Source organism: Anser anser (genome assembly GCF_964211835.1).
Source record: "Anser anser genome assembly, chromosome: 9".
NCBI classification, from domain to species: Eukaryota; Metazoa; Chordata; class Aves; order Anseriformes; family Anatidae; genus Anser; species Anser anser.
This window is the reverse complement of record NC_139729.1, coordinates 7,281,298-7,295,799: the sequence shown is the minus strand read 5'-3', so window position 1 is coordinate 7,295,799 and position 14,502 is coordinate 7,281,298. Positions and strand designations below refer to the sequence as shown.

The 14,502-nt window shown below is 50.3% G+C and overlaps 2 protein-coding genes across 2 annotated transcripts in view; one reads left to right on the top strand and one right to left on the bottom strand.

Annotated features, from left to right (window-relative positions):
* SGPP2 (sphingosine-1-phosphate phosphatase 2) overlaps positions 1-9,464 on the top strand; it is a 31,235-nt gene extending 21,771 nt beyond the window's left edge. The window contains exons 4-5 of the mRNA XM_083848996.1: positions 632-721; positions 7,025-9,464. Of these exons, the coding sequence (XP_083705122.1) occupies positions 632-721; positions 7,025-7,564 (630 nt within the window). The 3' untranslated portion in view covers positions 7,565-9,464. The remainder of the gene's footprint in view (positions 1-631; positions 722-7,024) is intronic.
* A 2,801-nt stretch (positions 9,465-12,265) lies between these two features.
* FARSB (phenylalanyl-tRNA synthetase subunit beta) overlaps positions 12,266-14,502 on the bottom strand; it is a 38,319-nt gene continuing 36,082 nt past the window's right edge. Inside the window, exon 17 of the mRNA XM_083848986.1 lies at positions 12,266-12,548. Coding sequence (XP_083705112.1) covers positions 12,397-12,548 — 152 coding nt within the window. The 3' untranslated portion in view covers positions 12,266-12,396. The remainder of the gene's footprint in view (positions 12,549-14,502) is intronic.

Here is a 14,502-nt window from a genome sequence, read left to right as displayed (position 1 = left end):
AACCCATTGGACATGTTTTCAGTGGAGCCCTAAAATGGGATTTGAATGAGTGGAGTGAAGGGCTAATGTGTTAAGCTTATTCTTTATCTAATGTGATTTTTTTTTTTTTAAATATGTTGATTTATTTCAATACTTCTCCCCATGCTAGTAGGCAACTCAGAGAGGGAATTATGTAAAAGCAGCTTTGTAAGAGGCTGATTAAACCTTAAACGCCGGAGGGAAGAGCGGCCCTGACTGCTCTAGCAGCGGGATGGCCGCTTCAGCCCAGACATCGATTTCCCCCTGCCCTGCTGCCGCAGCACTATCGATCCCGCTGCCTTCTGGGCAGACAGCATGGCTCTCGGCTCCCCTCGGGCTGCGAGGTGGCAGCGAAACCTCGGGGATCGCCTGCAGGACGCGCTGCGCCTCTCTTCTGGAGGCCCTCAGCGCTAAGGCCTCGCACCGGGCGGACACTGAGGGGCAAAATCCTGCAGGTGCCACCTATTTCCCAGGCCTGCCCCTGCTAGGGTCTTGTCTCAGCTCACACGGATCTCTTTGGACGGCTACGGTGTGTGAGGTCCCAGGCCGTTTGATTCCGTACCCCTGTGGAAGTGGGTAACGGCCTAACGTGTGCTTTTCTTTCTTTCCGCAGTACCCCTTCGAGCTCGGCCTGATGGCGGCGTTCGTGTTCTCCACGCTGGTGTGTCTCAGCAGGCTGTACACGGGGATGCACACCGTGCTGGTGAGCCACGCTGCCCTGTCCCCTGCCGTCCCCTGCCCTCGCCACGCACGCAGCGCGGCTCTGGCTGCCCGGCCTCCCGTGACGGGTGACTCGCCTCGCCCGTGCCACTGTGGCAATATGTAAGCTGTGCCTTCAGAGGCAGCTGCGAGGAAACCCTGGGGCTATTGCTACTTGAATCTGAAGGGCAATTACTGCCACAGCCAGCACCGCCACGTGTGGGTTTAAAGGCCGGGTGAGGTTGGTGCGGGGTGTGGGTTGTCACTCCGTATTTTGAGACGTTAATTGCAAGGAATGCACTTGGGCAACTGGCAGGGCTCCCTAGCGAGGCTGGTGGTGCAAGAGCACCCGTGTCCTCAGCAGGAGGCACGGCCTGGGCTGGGCACGCCGGGGAGCGAGGGGGCGATCAGAGCTGGGACCCCCCCCCGGCAGGGGGACAGCCGGGTTCCTTGGGCCTACAGGGCTGCAGTGACACCGAACAGCATTACAGGGAGCTGCTAGGAGTCAAACCTGTAGGAAACTCATCCCTACAGGGCTGAGATGCACAAATATGTTGTCCGAAAATAATCATCGGAAATCTGTGACGCAGGACGAGCTGGTTGGCCACTAGTTTAGAGGTGTCAGCCCTGCTCTGAGGACAGATTTCAGTGTAACTTACATCATGCAGTACCTGATGGGGGAACATTACTGCCCTGTTAGGGAGCTGTCAGGGGGAGCCGGCTTCTGCAGCGTGAACAGCAGCCAGCGGGCTCCACCAGCAGCTGGAGATGCATTGCTTGTTGGCTGCATGTAAAGAAATAGTGCATTTTTTATAACTAATAATGATGCTGTAATAAGGAAAATAGATGAGTGTAAGAGAGAGCCTTTTGTGTGATGGTTGTCTATAAAATATAGTCTGACCTCCCTGCCCAGGCATACTGGATCAAAACAATATCTTAAATCTGATCTGGAGCCATCCTTTCTTCACCAGTGACCTTAAGTCAATCAGTAAAAATTCTTGGCATATTTCCCTTGCTGTTCCATGATAATGAAAGACTCTTCTAAATATAGATGGATTTTTAGGGTAAAGAAGAAAAAGTCCTTTGTGCCTCTGACACTATTAAAAAGGGCTTTAAAATTAAGGGGGAAAAAAAGCTGCTCCGTGTCACCGTGAGAAATGCTGCCTTTCAGAGGGCCGAGCATCCTTCACCAGGGGCTTCTCTGTGCAGGGAGCTGGGGCAGCGCTGGGCAAGCTGCATGAACGTGGCCTCTCGCCATGCATCAGCCTCTTGTGTGTGGCCACAGGTGCTTCTGGAGGGAGGGCTGGGGCTCGGGGCCGTGCCCAAGCCGTAGGGACAGCGTGTGGCTGGGCCGAACAGCACCCCGTACCCGCTGCCGGTGGTGCTGCCTCCTGGCTTCTTAACTGAGCTCCTCCTAGAAGTGAACACCGAAGGGTATAATTAAGCAGTCATAATGTTTTAGTAAAGCAAATGAACAGGTAAAACGTATCCACATGGAGCGTAACTGGGTTTTCCCATTTAAGGACCCAGAGCACCAAGGGCAAGGCGGTTCTCCTGTGCTTTGCTGCGGCTCAGGCTCGTGCTGTGGGGCAGCCCCCGCCCTAAAACAAGCCTGTGTCGGCATTGCTGGCAGTGCTGCTGGGCCGGGGGGCCTCAAAGAGCACAGCCACTTCAGTCGGAAAGGGGTTGCCGTTAAAGGCCCTCTGCAGATGCACTCAGTGGTGTGAGAACTCTCTGTTGCTGTATTCACACCAGAAGGAATACGATGATTAGAGGAAAGGGAATAAGCACCAATGGCCTCAGCTGTTACCGGGGGAGCTTCTGCCTTGGAAAGGGATGGAAGTGACACAGTTGCCTTGTTCAGAGAGAATTTAATTACAAAACCTGCCTTCACTGCCTGAGAGTATTCCCCGTTTGTAGGAAGCAGAGGAGAGGAAGGGTCTGTCACTTCCTCATCCATCTCCAGTTATGGGGCCTGAGGAGGTGAAAAGCGGGAATAGGAGTTACCTGGAAAGGAAGAAGCAAAAATCTGGGAGCACTTTGAAGCAGACAATCTGTGATTTTACTGAGATTATTTTTGAGGAAAAAAAAAGCAATGGGAGAAACTAGGACTGGGGTTTGTTGTTGGTGGATTGTCTTTGTTTTGTTTTCCCCAGACAACTCAACTGTATTTTGGAAATGTATGTATATATTTCCTCTCCCTCTTAAAACTATGGCCCAGTTTTTGATCCTCAACTCAGTGGGATGAACAGATTTTGGTCTCACCACTGCCAGGGCATGTTGGAGTCATCTGATGTTGGAACAGCTGAGTGATGGTGTTCTCCTTGGCACGCAGTATCCCAAATAGATAGGAGAAATACCACGGCAGATCGTGTTCAGAAGGGCTTCGTCAGCTGAGGGCAGCCCCCAAAGCAGCGTGGCAGGCTTTCATCTCCCCTTTACCCTTTGGGGCCAGCCGTGGGACCTTGTGAACGCGCCACGCTGCTGAGTCTCTCCTGGCTGCAGTGCAGACAGCGCCATGCCCAGCTTTCCCTAATGGGAAAGCAGTCCTGCCCGATGCTGGGGAAGTCAAAAGGATGCCTTTTATCACCAAAAAGAAGCCTGAAAGCTGTTTCTGTAAACACAGGTAATTGTTTTTTCCTTTTCTGAAAGTACAGGGTCAGGCTGATGCCTTTATTTTGCCCAGAGCACTCCCCTGGGGACGGGCTGCTCTGTGATGCTCGCCCTGCTCGTTTTCCATGTGGAATCTCAGGTTTTTAATAACACCATTCATCCTGAAATTATCTTTAAATATTGTAAAGCTGGTAAACAAACAGTGGCACTTCACATGCGCTAGCAGTACCGTCCTCGTGGGATGGAACACAAGTAAGGCATTTCAGGGTGGAAGGGGGAGTGTTGTGTCACACCAGTGCTGAATGAAGCCAGGGAATTCAGGCAGTAAGTGGCTGCGTACAGAGCAGAACAGAACTGCTTTTTCCCTGATCGTTCAATCAAAGTAATATTTTTGAGTGCTGCTGTGTTTGGGGTGCTGGATCGATGTTCTGGGGGCTTTTTTGGTGCTTCCAGCTCCAAGCTGTGGCATTAGCTTGGTTTTAACAGGAGGCGTATAGCAGGGTCTGGCCTGCAGAAAGCCAGACCACGGGCTTTTGCAGTCCTTAAAAAATAAAAAATAGTGCTGTGAGGCCTTGTGAAATAAAAACAAGCCAAGCAGCAGGACCCTGAAGGGCCAGCAGTGAGGGTTAGAGGGCAAACCAAAACGAGGGCTTTCCAGTCCAGCTTGACGTATGCGAAGTCCCTCTGGTTGGGGCCGGGTGCTGCATGGCAGCAGGGGCTGTTTTGGGGTGGAAGTGGCCACATGGGGCTGCCGCAGTGCTGGCTGGTGCTGAGCCAGCTGCAGCATCCCTGGGGAAGGCTTTAAATAAATGTCACTGCCTCGGGCAAAATTCGCGCCTGCCCCATGTGAGAATTCCTTTGTAATTGCAGGCTGGAGGAGAGGGGGTGAAGAATGTGCTTCTGCCAGCGCTGGACATGTCCCCACCACAGGGAGAAGCTAGGGTCCCTCTCCTAAACACAGTGTGGAGATCTCAGAAAAGCAAATTTTCCTCTCAGACATCAGGGTAATCCTTCCTCTGCTGGTCTTCCCCCTAGCTGGACAGAGGAGGGGGAAGAACCATTAATCCTGCACTGCCAAATGTTGTGCAGCCCTGCGCTGGGGCTTGGCCTCACCTCCCTGTGCTCTCGGCACCAGCCTGTCCCCTGCGGCGCTGCACCCCAGGGACAAGCGAGGTGCATCCGGAGCCTGGTGGGGCTGTGGGGCACGTCCCCTCCTGGCTTCACAGCAGTGTCTGCTAAGGAGCCTCCGAAAGGAGGAAGGCCAAGCCTGTGTACTGCAAGCGGTATAAACCACTGCTCTCTGAGCTCTTTTGGTTGCACACCCCTACCAGTAAGAGATGTTTGACCATGCACCCCAATATATGTGTATTTATAGGTTATATACGTGCACTACTGTACTAATGCATGTCTACGTTACAACATACACAAAAATAGAAACTAAGGGTTTCTAATTAGCACTAAAGAAATTAGCACTACTTTTTGAATATATATATATATTTCTACCAGTAATAAATACACAAATATATTTTCTTCCCACACCCCAGAGAATCACCTCGGGCACCCACACTGGGGACCCCAGGTACAAACTGGAGCAGAGCAGGCTCTTTGGGTCTGCGTGAGAACCACCCAAGCTGTGTTACTGCACAGGGGGTCAGCAAGGGGACGGCGCTGTACCACTTGGGGAGCTTTAATCAGGTCCCTAAGCAGAGGGTGACGAAAGCTCTAGTGCCAGAACAATGCAAGGGTTAGCTGGGGAGAAGGTGCAAAATGCAGAGGTGTCCATGGGGATGGAGCCCGCGGGCATCCCAGTTTGGTTAAGTACATACAGCTGGGACAGAAAAGCATGTGAAGAGCTGCTGAATTTCTGTCCTTGATCACACAGGGAGGAGACATCAGGATGTCAGGACTCTTTTTTCTAATGTAAGGTAGACAGATAGCAGGGTGGGAAGTGACCTCCGCAGCAGTGGTGGGATTTTGGGATGTCTGTGCTGGGAACGAGCCCCAGCTCCTCTGTGTCAGTTCCGTGTGCTAGGGCCAGGCCCAAGCGTGTCTTCGTGTGTAAAATCCTCATCTAAAAGTTGGTATCGGAAGATGGATTATTTTTTGTGAAATATTGACACCTAACATTATTTTACGTTTTAGTTATCCGTAAACAACTTCATGTATTTCCGTGACTATCCTAGTGTAATGGATAAGGAGATAAACGTAGGTGGAAATCTGTATGAGGAATGTGCAAAATGGCACTTGGAGTTGCTTAAAACCAAGTGTGCTGTGAATTCATTACCTGGTAGTTGTAAACAGCTGAAGTTTGGGTGTGCTTGAGTAACGCGCTTACCAGAAATTCGTTAAATATTTCAGTTGTGAACAAGTCCTCTCATTCCTGCATAATTACAAATAAGTTCTCATAAATAATTCGTGTTGGTCTGTGACCATGCATAGAAGTAGTCAGCTGTCACGACTTGCTGAGGAAGGTACAACCTTGAGAACAGGACATTGCTGTATGTGATTAGCTGTCGCATTGGCAGTGAATTTCATGGTCAGAATACAGAGTCTGTTGCATCCCGAGCAATACCTGGGGCAGCACGGTGACACTTCGTACGCTGCTCTTTATTTGCCTGCTTTCATACAGAGCTGCTGTTTTGGGCTGGCTTCTGTCTGCCTTCCCAGCATTGTTGTTGACAACAATCAAGTTCTCCAAACACCTGATTTGCCTCTGTTAATAAATCAGGTTTTAACTACGGGCTTGCCTCAGGCACTTAAATACCAGCCAGATTTCGGAGGCTTGGGCAAGAGCTTTCTCACGGGTTTATTCGTGCCCGGAGGTGCCCACCTCTGGCCGGGCTGGCGGCGCTCATTGCGTCCGTGCCGAGCGTTGCTGCCCCGCTTCCTGGGGGGCGTCTCCAACAAAAGAGAGCATCCTTCTATTTATGCAAAGCGAGTGATAATCCGATCGGTGTGATGAAATTACTTGTAGGATTATGAGAGAAAGGTTTGTGCTGAGGCAGCTTATTGTAACGTTGTCTGTGAGATGCAGTTGGGTGTCTGCTTCTGCCATTCAAGTGACGTACAGAGAGTGCCTGTAAAATGTGAGAGCAGGGGAGAGGAAGAGTCTCTTGTTCTGGGTGAAAATGGGGACCCTGCTGCCAAGCCTGGGAGCAGCCGTGTTACTCCCCGAGCTGGGAACCACTGGGTGCAGAGGGAAGGTGGCTGAAGCCAGAGATGCTTTCCCCTTGTGGAAAGTTGGATGGGAACAGAGCCACCCGCTGACGGCATGGGGCTGCTGGGGTGGGGAGGGAAGCAGCGGCCTCCCTGTGAGCGGCTGGCAGGGCTGGAGGGGGCGACGGGCGGAAGGGAAGGGCGGGTTTCTTACCCCAGCTGCTGTGGGCACGGAGGTGATGGCAGGGAGCTGGTGGGGGAGTTGTGGCTGTGTGAGCCTGCACCTGAGCAGGAGGCAGCGGTGGGAAGAAGCACAAAGGGTGCTCTAATGCTGATGCCCCCTCTCGCTTCTGCTTCGTAGCTGTTTGCGAAACCACCCCTCACTCCTCATCTGTGAACTTGAGGGCGTCAGTAGGTGCTGAGTTCAGGCAGTTCTGCTGCTGTTGCACGCTTATGAATGCAGGTGTTGGTGTTTTGCAGTCATCTGGGAACCTGTGTTTGGCCTTTCACCGAGCTTTTGAACGTGATCTCTTTACAGGACGTGATCGGTGGGGCGTTGATCTCGGCTGTGCTGCTCGTGCTCTTGTATCCTGCGTGGGACAGCATAGACCACCTGCTGCTCACCAGCCCCTTCTGCCCGCTGCTGTCCATAGCCGTGCCTCTCGTCCTGTGTTACAACTACCCCAAACTAGACTATTACAGCCCTACCCGGGGAGACACCACTACTATTTTAGGAGCCGGAGCTGGAGCAACCGTGGGATTTTGGTTAAATAACCAGTACGCGGCACCAGCCTACACCGGTGAAAATTTGGGGTTTCCTCTCATTACCGGTACGACGGTGGTGCTCGTGCTGGCCAGGTTCTTCACAGGGCTCTCTGTTATCCTGCTGACACGTCAGCTGATGAAGAACGTGGTCCTCGGCACGTTATGTTACTGCTACAAGTTCCCCATCAGTGACCTGGAAGCCCGGAGGAGGCTGGAGGTTGAAGTGCCGTATAAATTCGTAACATACTCATCAGTGGGCTTCACTGCTACCGTCATCGTGCCACTATTGCATGGGCTGTTAGGATTGATCTGAGCACATTTCCCTCCTTGAAAAGTAAATCATAGCATCACCATTTCAGGGAGAAGTTGTTCAAGGCAGGTAACTTGATCAAAAAGCATTTGTGCCTTTCTGCACTGGCCCAAAATGCCCGATTCTGAAGATTGAGGGGAATCACTGAACACAAATTACTGAGTTAGAAATCACTGATGTCGCCCACACCCTGTGACGGAGACCCGTGTTCCAGATGATGTATGTGACAAGCGCAGAGCACGAAGCCCCATCCCCACGGGACCGCCTCGCTGTGGGTCAGCGGTGCCGGGACGTGGGGCTGGTGCCGTGCCGCTGCCTTGAGTGGTGGGAGCATCTGCCCGGCTGCTTCCACGGCCAGGGACAGCCCAGCTCGGGTGTGCCTGTGCATTCCCCTGGGGGAATGCAGTGGTGGGTGTGCTTGTTGCTTTTCATACCATCTTCTGAAAGCCAAGCCATTTCTGCAGGCCTGGTTTTACCCATTGCAATCCCATTTTATTAAAAAAAAAAAAAAAAGTAAAGCAGAAGAAAGAAAAACCCAACCCAAAGCATGTGAAGTGATTTCTAACAAACCTCTCTAACATTAACCAGCTTCCACTGAGAGATTCTTGTGCTGTACAGCAGAGCAGAGTTACCGCAGTGGTGAGGCTCGCGTTCAGCCTGCTTGCCCCTGACCTTGCTCCCCTGTTGGGGCCGGGATGAGGCTGTCCCTCCAGTGCCGGGGCTGGGGGACAGGCAGTGCCCTCAAAATGCCTCGCGGCCGGTGCCGGGGGTGACCGGAGTACGGCGAGAGGTGGTGCTGAGCTGCCGTAACTTTCTGGTGCCGCACAGCATTGCGATTGGTCTTCCACGCACCTTGCAATACCTGTATAAACCTGTAGGATAGTAGTTAGGGCTGTTGTGGCTTTAATTCTCAGGCTGCACGTTGATAAATGTATATCTGCTCCAGGACCGATGAGCTGTTGAGAAATACAGCGGTGAATGTGGTCTGCTTGGCTAGGAAAACGTAATGCTGCGACTGCAGAGCTTCAAGGATGGCTGCTGTGCCGTTTCCTGACAGTGTATAGTAAAAGAGTTTTAACCGTGTACGTTTGTGTTCTTGGCTGCAAAAAAATAAATAAAATAACTTGAAGAATGTAAAGGAGGTGCTTTGCCATCCGTTGGCTGCTTGTACAAACAGAATCAAGTTCAAACACCGTAGCTGGTAGTTTTGGCTGAGCGGTTGGAGCACTTGCAAGAGCTGAATGACTTTAAAATATGGGCAGTAACCTCCAGAAGTAGTGCAGGCAGAAATGTTAGCCATTTGTAGATTTGCCCAGGCCATGGCTCGACTATTTTAAAAGGGGTTTGTGGACACGTCTGTCTCCACGTGTGCATGCGAACAGCTTAAACAAATTTTCCAGCAGGGCAGGAGCGCACTTGCACCTTGTTTGAGCCACCAAAACGGATGGGTCTGTGCTCAGTTGGGATGCTCTTGGTCTTCTCCTCATATCCCACCATCAGATAGCATCCTGGCTCTGGCCCCACCAAGGATGCTCTCTGATGCCCGCTGCGTGAGAGCGAAGGCGCCGCAGCCTGGCAGCGGTGCCGTGTCACGGCAGCTGGGACAAAAACTGGGAGAAGCCTCCCAGCGGGTCGGGTGTTGGGCCCACGGTGTGGAATTGGGCGGTCTCGAGAAAGGCGCGGTTTGGCGGGGACGTCTGTGCAGTTTTGTGTGTAAAACTTCACTTCTGAATCACGGCTATTTTATGCTATGAGAATTTTATAAATTATACTTGATAAATCCAAGCACTTATGTTAAATACTAAATAAATATTTTTATCTTTTATAGTATTCACCTGCATGTGGTTCGTGCAATACATGCAAACTGTACTTGGTTCAAATTTTAAAATACAGATATTTTGCAAGATTTGGTGTGGTTGTGTTCGTCTTGTCCTCTGTTCCTACTTGTAAATGACTGGTAGAAGGGGAATGACTCGCAGTTTGATAAGGTCCCCCTGTACAACCCGCTCGTGGTCTGCCAACACACTGCTCTGTCTGCTAGAGGTGGAGGGAGAGCTGTTCTGGTGAGAGGCGTTGGAAGATCTGAGGAAGAACAGAAAACCCGAGAGGACACAGTACCAGGGACCCTGGAGGGGAGTGAAGCCTCCCAAGACAAAAGAAGATTAAACAAGGAAGTTGTTAATATTTGACCTAGACACTGGAAATTTGGAAAAATCCTTTTTTTTCCTGTAGTTTTGCCAGATGAAAGATAACAGAATGGGTTCATTTTCCATAAATCTTGCTACCTTGCATCACTCTTTTCCACCGTGGTTTTTGTTCTAAAAAGCTAATGCTCAGAGTACACGTATCCTGTACCAAGCTTGTGGTGCTAATTAACCCCGAAGCCCCCATTATAAATTCACTTGCAAATATCACCAAGGGGCAGACAAAGAAAAATAAAGATTGCAGAGGCCTTCTCTAGCTTTGCGTTAGGTACCTCGGTCATCGAATACGACTATGAGCAGTTTGTAAATATCAGACAGTTGGGTTTGGGCCATGCGGTAACTATGCTAGAATTACGTGCCGTTCCCCGCCTGTCCAGGCGCACGGATCATCCTGAGCACGACGCTCCTGAATTTCAGAGCCGGAGCAGCCTTGCAGGCACCGCTGGCATCGTGGGCAGCTGGGAGTGGGTTCAGTGGCTCTGAAGAGGCTTCAAATTTAACCTCACTGTTGACTCTGCTCCTCTGCTCCTGGCAAGCAGTGCTGCTTCCCCAGCACAGAGCTGGTGTCCTGCTCGTGGAGTACTTGGCTACTGACATGAAACAACGTGAACCGGGAGAACTGATCCCTGAAAGCCGTGCGACGCACGCCCCTGCAGCTCAAGCCCTTAGTGCCAGCCTAAGCCAGACTTTACACTCAAAGGACAGTAAATTCACGGGAGAATTGGGATGCCCAGAGTCAGAAAATCGTGCATACAGAAATATATTTAGTGCACACAAGTATGCCTGCACTCTGCTGAAATGCAAATCTGCCTTATTGTCGTCCTAATCCCCATGCATGACACACTAATAAAGAGGGTTTTTTAATACTTACCATCTGTGGTACAGATTGCTTCCCACACTGTGAGCTTGCTTGGTTACAGTTGTGTAGGCATCGGGGAGAGAGAGATCCTGCACGCGGCAAGCTGGATAGTCCCTCGGGAGGCTCGGAAAGGCGGGCTGCAGTTTTCTCGCTCTCCATGTGCACTCAAGTCGGTTGTGCAATGTCTGTGCTCTCATTTCACGTCTGTCACGCAGGGATAAGTAAAAACTACGCTGCCATCTGAGGGGAACCGCAGCGTTCCCAGATGGGTAGCTGTCGGGCATTTTTCATGATGTATTAGCGCTTGCACCCCACAGCCGTGCCTGCTGCCCCCCCCACCTGCTGAGACGAGTGACCGAGCTCCCACTGGAAAGCCCGCACGGTTCCAGAGGTGGGGGTGTGCAGGCGCAGCTCCCAGAGCTGCCCTCTTACCTTGTCCTCACCGCTGCACCTCACCTCTTCTCCCATTAGCCAGCGGCCGGTACGTCCTCCTCCAGCACCCGGAGGTCTAACCCGGCACTGCTCCTCCTGGGGCCGGAGGCTATCCGGCTCCGTAATGGAAACGAGCCACAATAAATTGGCCTAATGCAAACTGCTTACTATTGTTAGCGTGCAACATTAGCAATGGTTATAAGATTGCAAATGAGCGATAGCCAACTTCATTAGAAGCTGGTAAGGAGCCTGCTGAAGCGCACTGAGCTGGCCACCCACGCAGCTGCCTTGCACCAGAGCGGATGCATCAAGCGCTGCCGTGTCTGGCTGGAGCTCCTCAGTTTCCAGGGGAGCTGAGGCACAGTGCCCCGTGCTATAACTAGTGCCAGAAATCCACCTAGACGAAAATCCTGATCAGTGAGAGGTTTTAGTATAACGTTAGGGGCAAGGCTGCAAGAAAATCAAACTGCCCAAAGCTGCTTGGCCCCGCTGTGCACCTGGGGTTAAGGAACCCACTGGTAGGGCTACGCAAGTGCAGCAGGGACCATGCTGGCTTGTACAGACAAATATCCCTCAGTCCGACAAAAGCTTTGATATTTTTCAGTTCCTTGTGCAAAAGACCAGTGGCATATGCTCTTAAATGCATTGCTCCAATTTGGTTTGGAGCTTCAGAAACCGCTAGGCTTACATCAACCATGGAAAAATTCAATTCCACCCACTCCCCTTTCTGAATTTAGAATGATAAAGGAGCAACAGTTATGTCTGGAGTAGGGAAGCAGATATTACACACATCTTGCTTACAAAATATCTCTGGTTTTCATGAAACAAGTTTTCCTCCCCCACCATTGATGAGCACATGACAACCGTACAGAATAAAAGCTCAACTCCTTAGTTCTGCTCACATTCACTCAACATTTGCTCTAATCAATTATCTTATTTCATGCAATAAGAAAAGAATGAGATTCCTGTTATGCAGCCATAATCAGTTACAGTATGAAGCTGTGTCTGTGGAACATTTCTGATTTTGAAAACTAATCATGTGCTCTGCCATTATATTTCTCTTGTAAAACACTGGGCTTTCACCCAACTTGATACTTTTTTTCCCCCTCCCTTAAAAACATCGGTGGCACAGTCTCATCCTTGATGCCACATTCTTATACTGTAGAAGCCTGCCTAATTGCACTGTAAGGAACGTATTTACCCATGGAGCCAGACTTGTTTTTTTTTTTAGTTTATTGAAACTTAAAAGCATAAGCGGATGTTCCCTGCAGAGAAAGACAGAGGAGCAGAGGGTGCTGCATGTGAAAGTGGACATCTGTAGGAGGACAGAAGTCCGGTCTTCACAGGAAAGGCTCAATATTGATCTCTAGGGCAGAGCACGGCATGGTGAGCTCAAATTTGGTGATAACATCAGGGTGTAGGACTCCAAGTTTCCCAACGCTCTGACCTTTGGCAAAGATCTCAGCACAGCGACCAGGGAAGAAAGCAGAGCCTGTAAAGAAAGCAAGAGAAAAATCAATATTTCTCTGGGCCAAAGAAGTCAATAGGCATTTAACATGGAGAACAAAGCGCTCAGTATTAAACAGTTCTCTGTGCTAAGATGCTAAGAATGGGCTCTCGCTTTCTTGCATTAACAGTTGTCATGATTGATAGCGAACAAGGAAACCATTTGAGTTAAAAATAAAATGTGAAGCCCAAAGCGTGGGCATTTTTTGCACTCCAGTTGTTTTGACTAATTTACTCTTGCAAAAGGAATTAGCACAGATAAGTCAAGTCAGAGGGATACTGAAATTAAGAACTTTTGCAGGCTTTAGGCACTGTTTAATACCTGAATGTTTCCCACCTTACTCTGTTTAAGGAAATAAAGCTTGCTGTCATCTAAGGGGTAAGTAGACACGTCACGCTTGATTACATGTCACATAATTAGAAACAAACTACATTCCTCATCTGGAGAAGAGCTTTTAAGCAGATTCATATACACTGTAAAACTGGGGAACAATGAACAACTCTCCTAACAGCAGCTCCATTTGCATTTTTTGTCCCTGTTCTGAGCGAGCGGCATTTTTATCTGATAGCCCTTCGGAAGAGCGAGCCAAACCAAACCAGCAAGCTTCTTCTCAAGCCACCTCTTTCAGAGCAAGTGTGTCCACCTGGGAGCAACAAAAGCAAAAGCAGGCACGTCTGCGAGGACAAGGAAAGGCTCCACCTGCTGTGCACCCAGAAAGCTCTACTCCCCTTCCAGTTTTGATAAACATTTTCTTCTAAGTTCTCTAATAACGAGGTATGTGGTACCCACATCAACACCTCCTGATGGAACCGGCACTGCAGGTGGTACTGCCCACGTGTGCTGCTACTGACACTACCAGAATTCATCACAACAACTGTAGGCAAGTACCACCTGCCATTTGCTCAAATTTAGTAAGACTTAGGATGTTTTAAATGCCTTTCCCTAGAGGAAAACTGCAGAATGTATGTTCTGAGGTGGGAAACTCTTCACAGAGGAAAAAAAAAAATCTCCCTTCTCTTTTTGTGGTTCAGCTCCAGCACGATTCGAGTACTGTGATGCTCCAAAAGAAATTGCATTACGCTAGAAAAAATGGGCTCTGTGGCCTAAGCTGAAATATGAAGCTTGTGTATATGATATATGTATATATATATATATACTATTTTGTTACTTCCTTCAATTATTTTAATCCTGAAAATGAGAAGAGGGCTGGGTGTCACAGAAGCAAGGCATGGTGTGCGGGGCCGCCAGCTAGCAGTGCTGCAGACAGTGCTGTGGCCTCAAAGGAGGAAAGGGGAGAGGACGACACGAGGCTGCTGGAGCCCAGGCTCCCTGCTGCCCTTGTAGCAAGCTGCCTCAGCTGTGGCTTTATGGCAGTGGCCTGCCCAGAGAGAAGGGCTCTCTCTGGGATTGCCACTCAGATATCAGACAAGTCAGCATCAGAGAACAGCCAGCTGCCATGCCCTCTCCCCTTGCTCTGCATCTTTTTCTCAGTATCCCAAAATCCAACAAAGCATCTCCTGCAAGAGGAGTCGGTGGGTGGGTAGGAGCCAGGCTGCGTCAGCGCGGCTGGGGACATCCCTGCGCCAGCTGCCTCTGAACGGTGTGGAGACAGCCCAGGAGCTGCTCCACAGTCAGCCCTCGCCTGTTGCTGCCACAGTGCTCAGCCCTGGATCCTGCAAAGGAATCACAGCAATTTCATTTCTTACTGACAACCCACACTCTGATTGCACCAAATGCTGTTTAAGCTTCAGGATCAGGACAAGCCCAGGATGTTTCAATGTGTTTACCAGGAGCTATTTAAAAAGGCCCTAAAGGGCCAAATTAACCTCAAACCTCGGGACCATTTTGAAGGCACTCTGCTCACTAGTGGCCAGGCCCAGAGATGCGATCCTTGCCAGCTCCCCGGTGGAAGCAGCTCGTTTAAGCTGTGTCTCCTGTA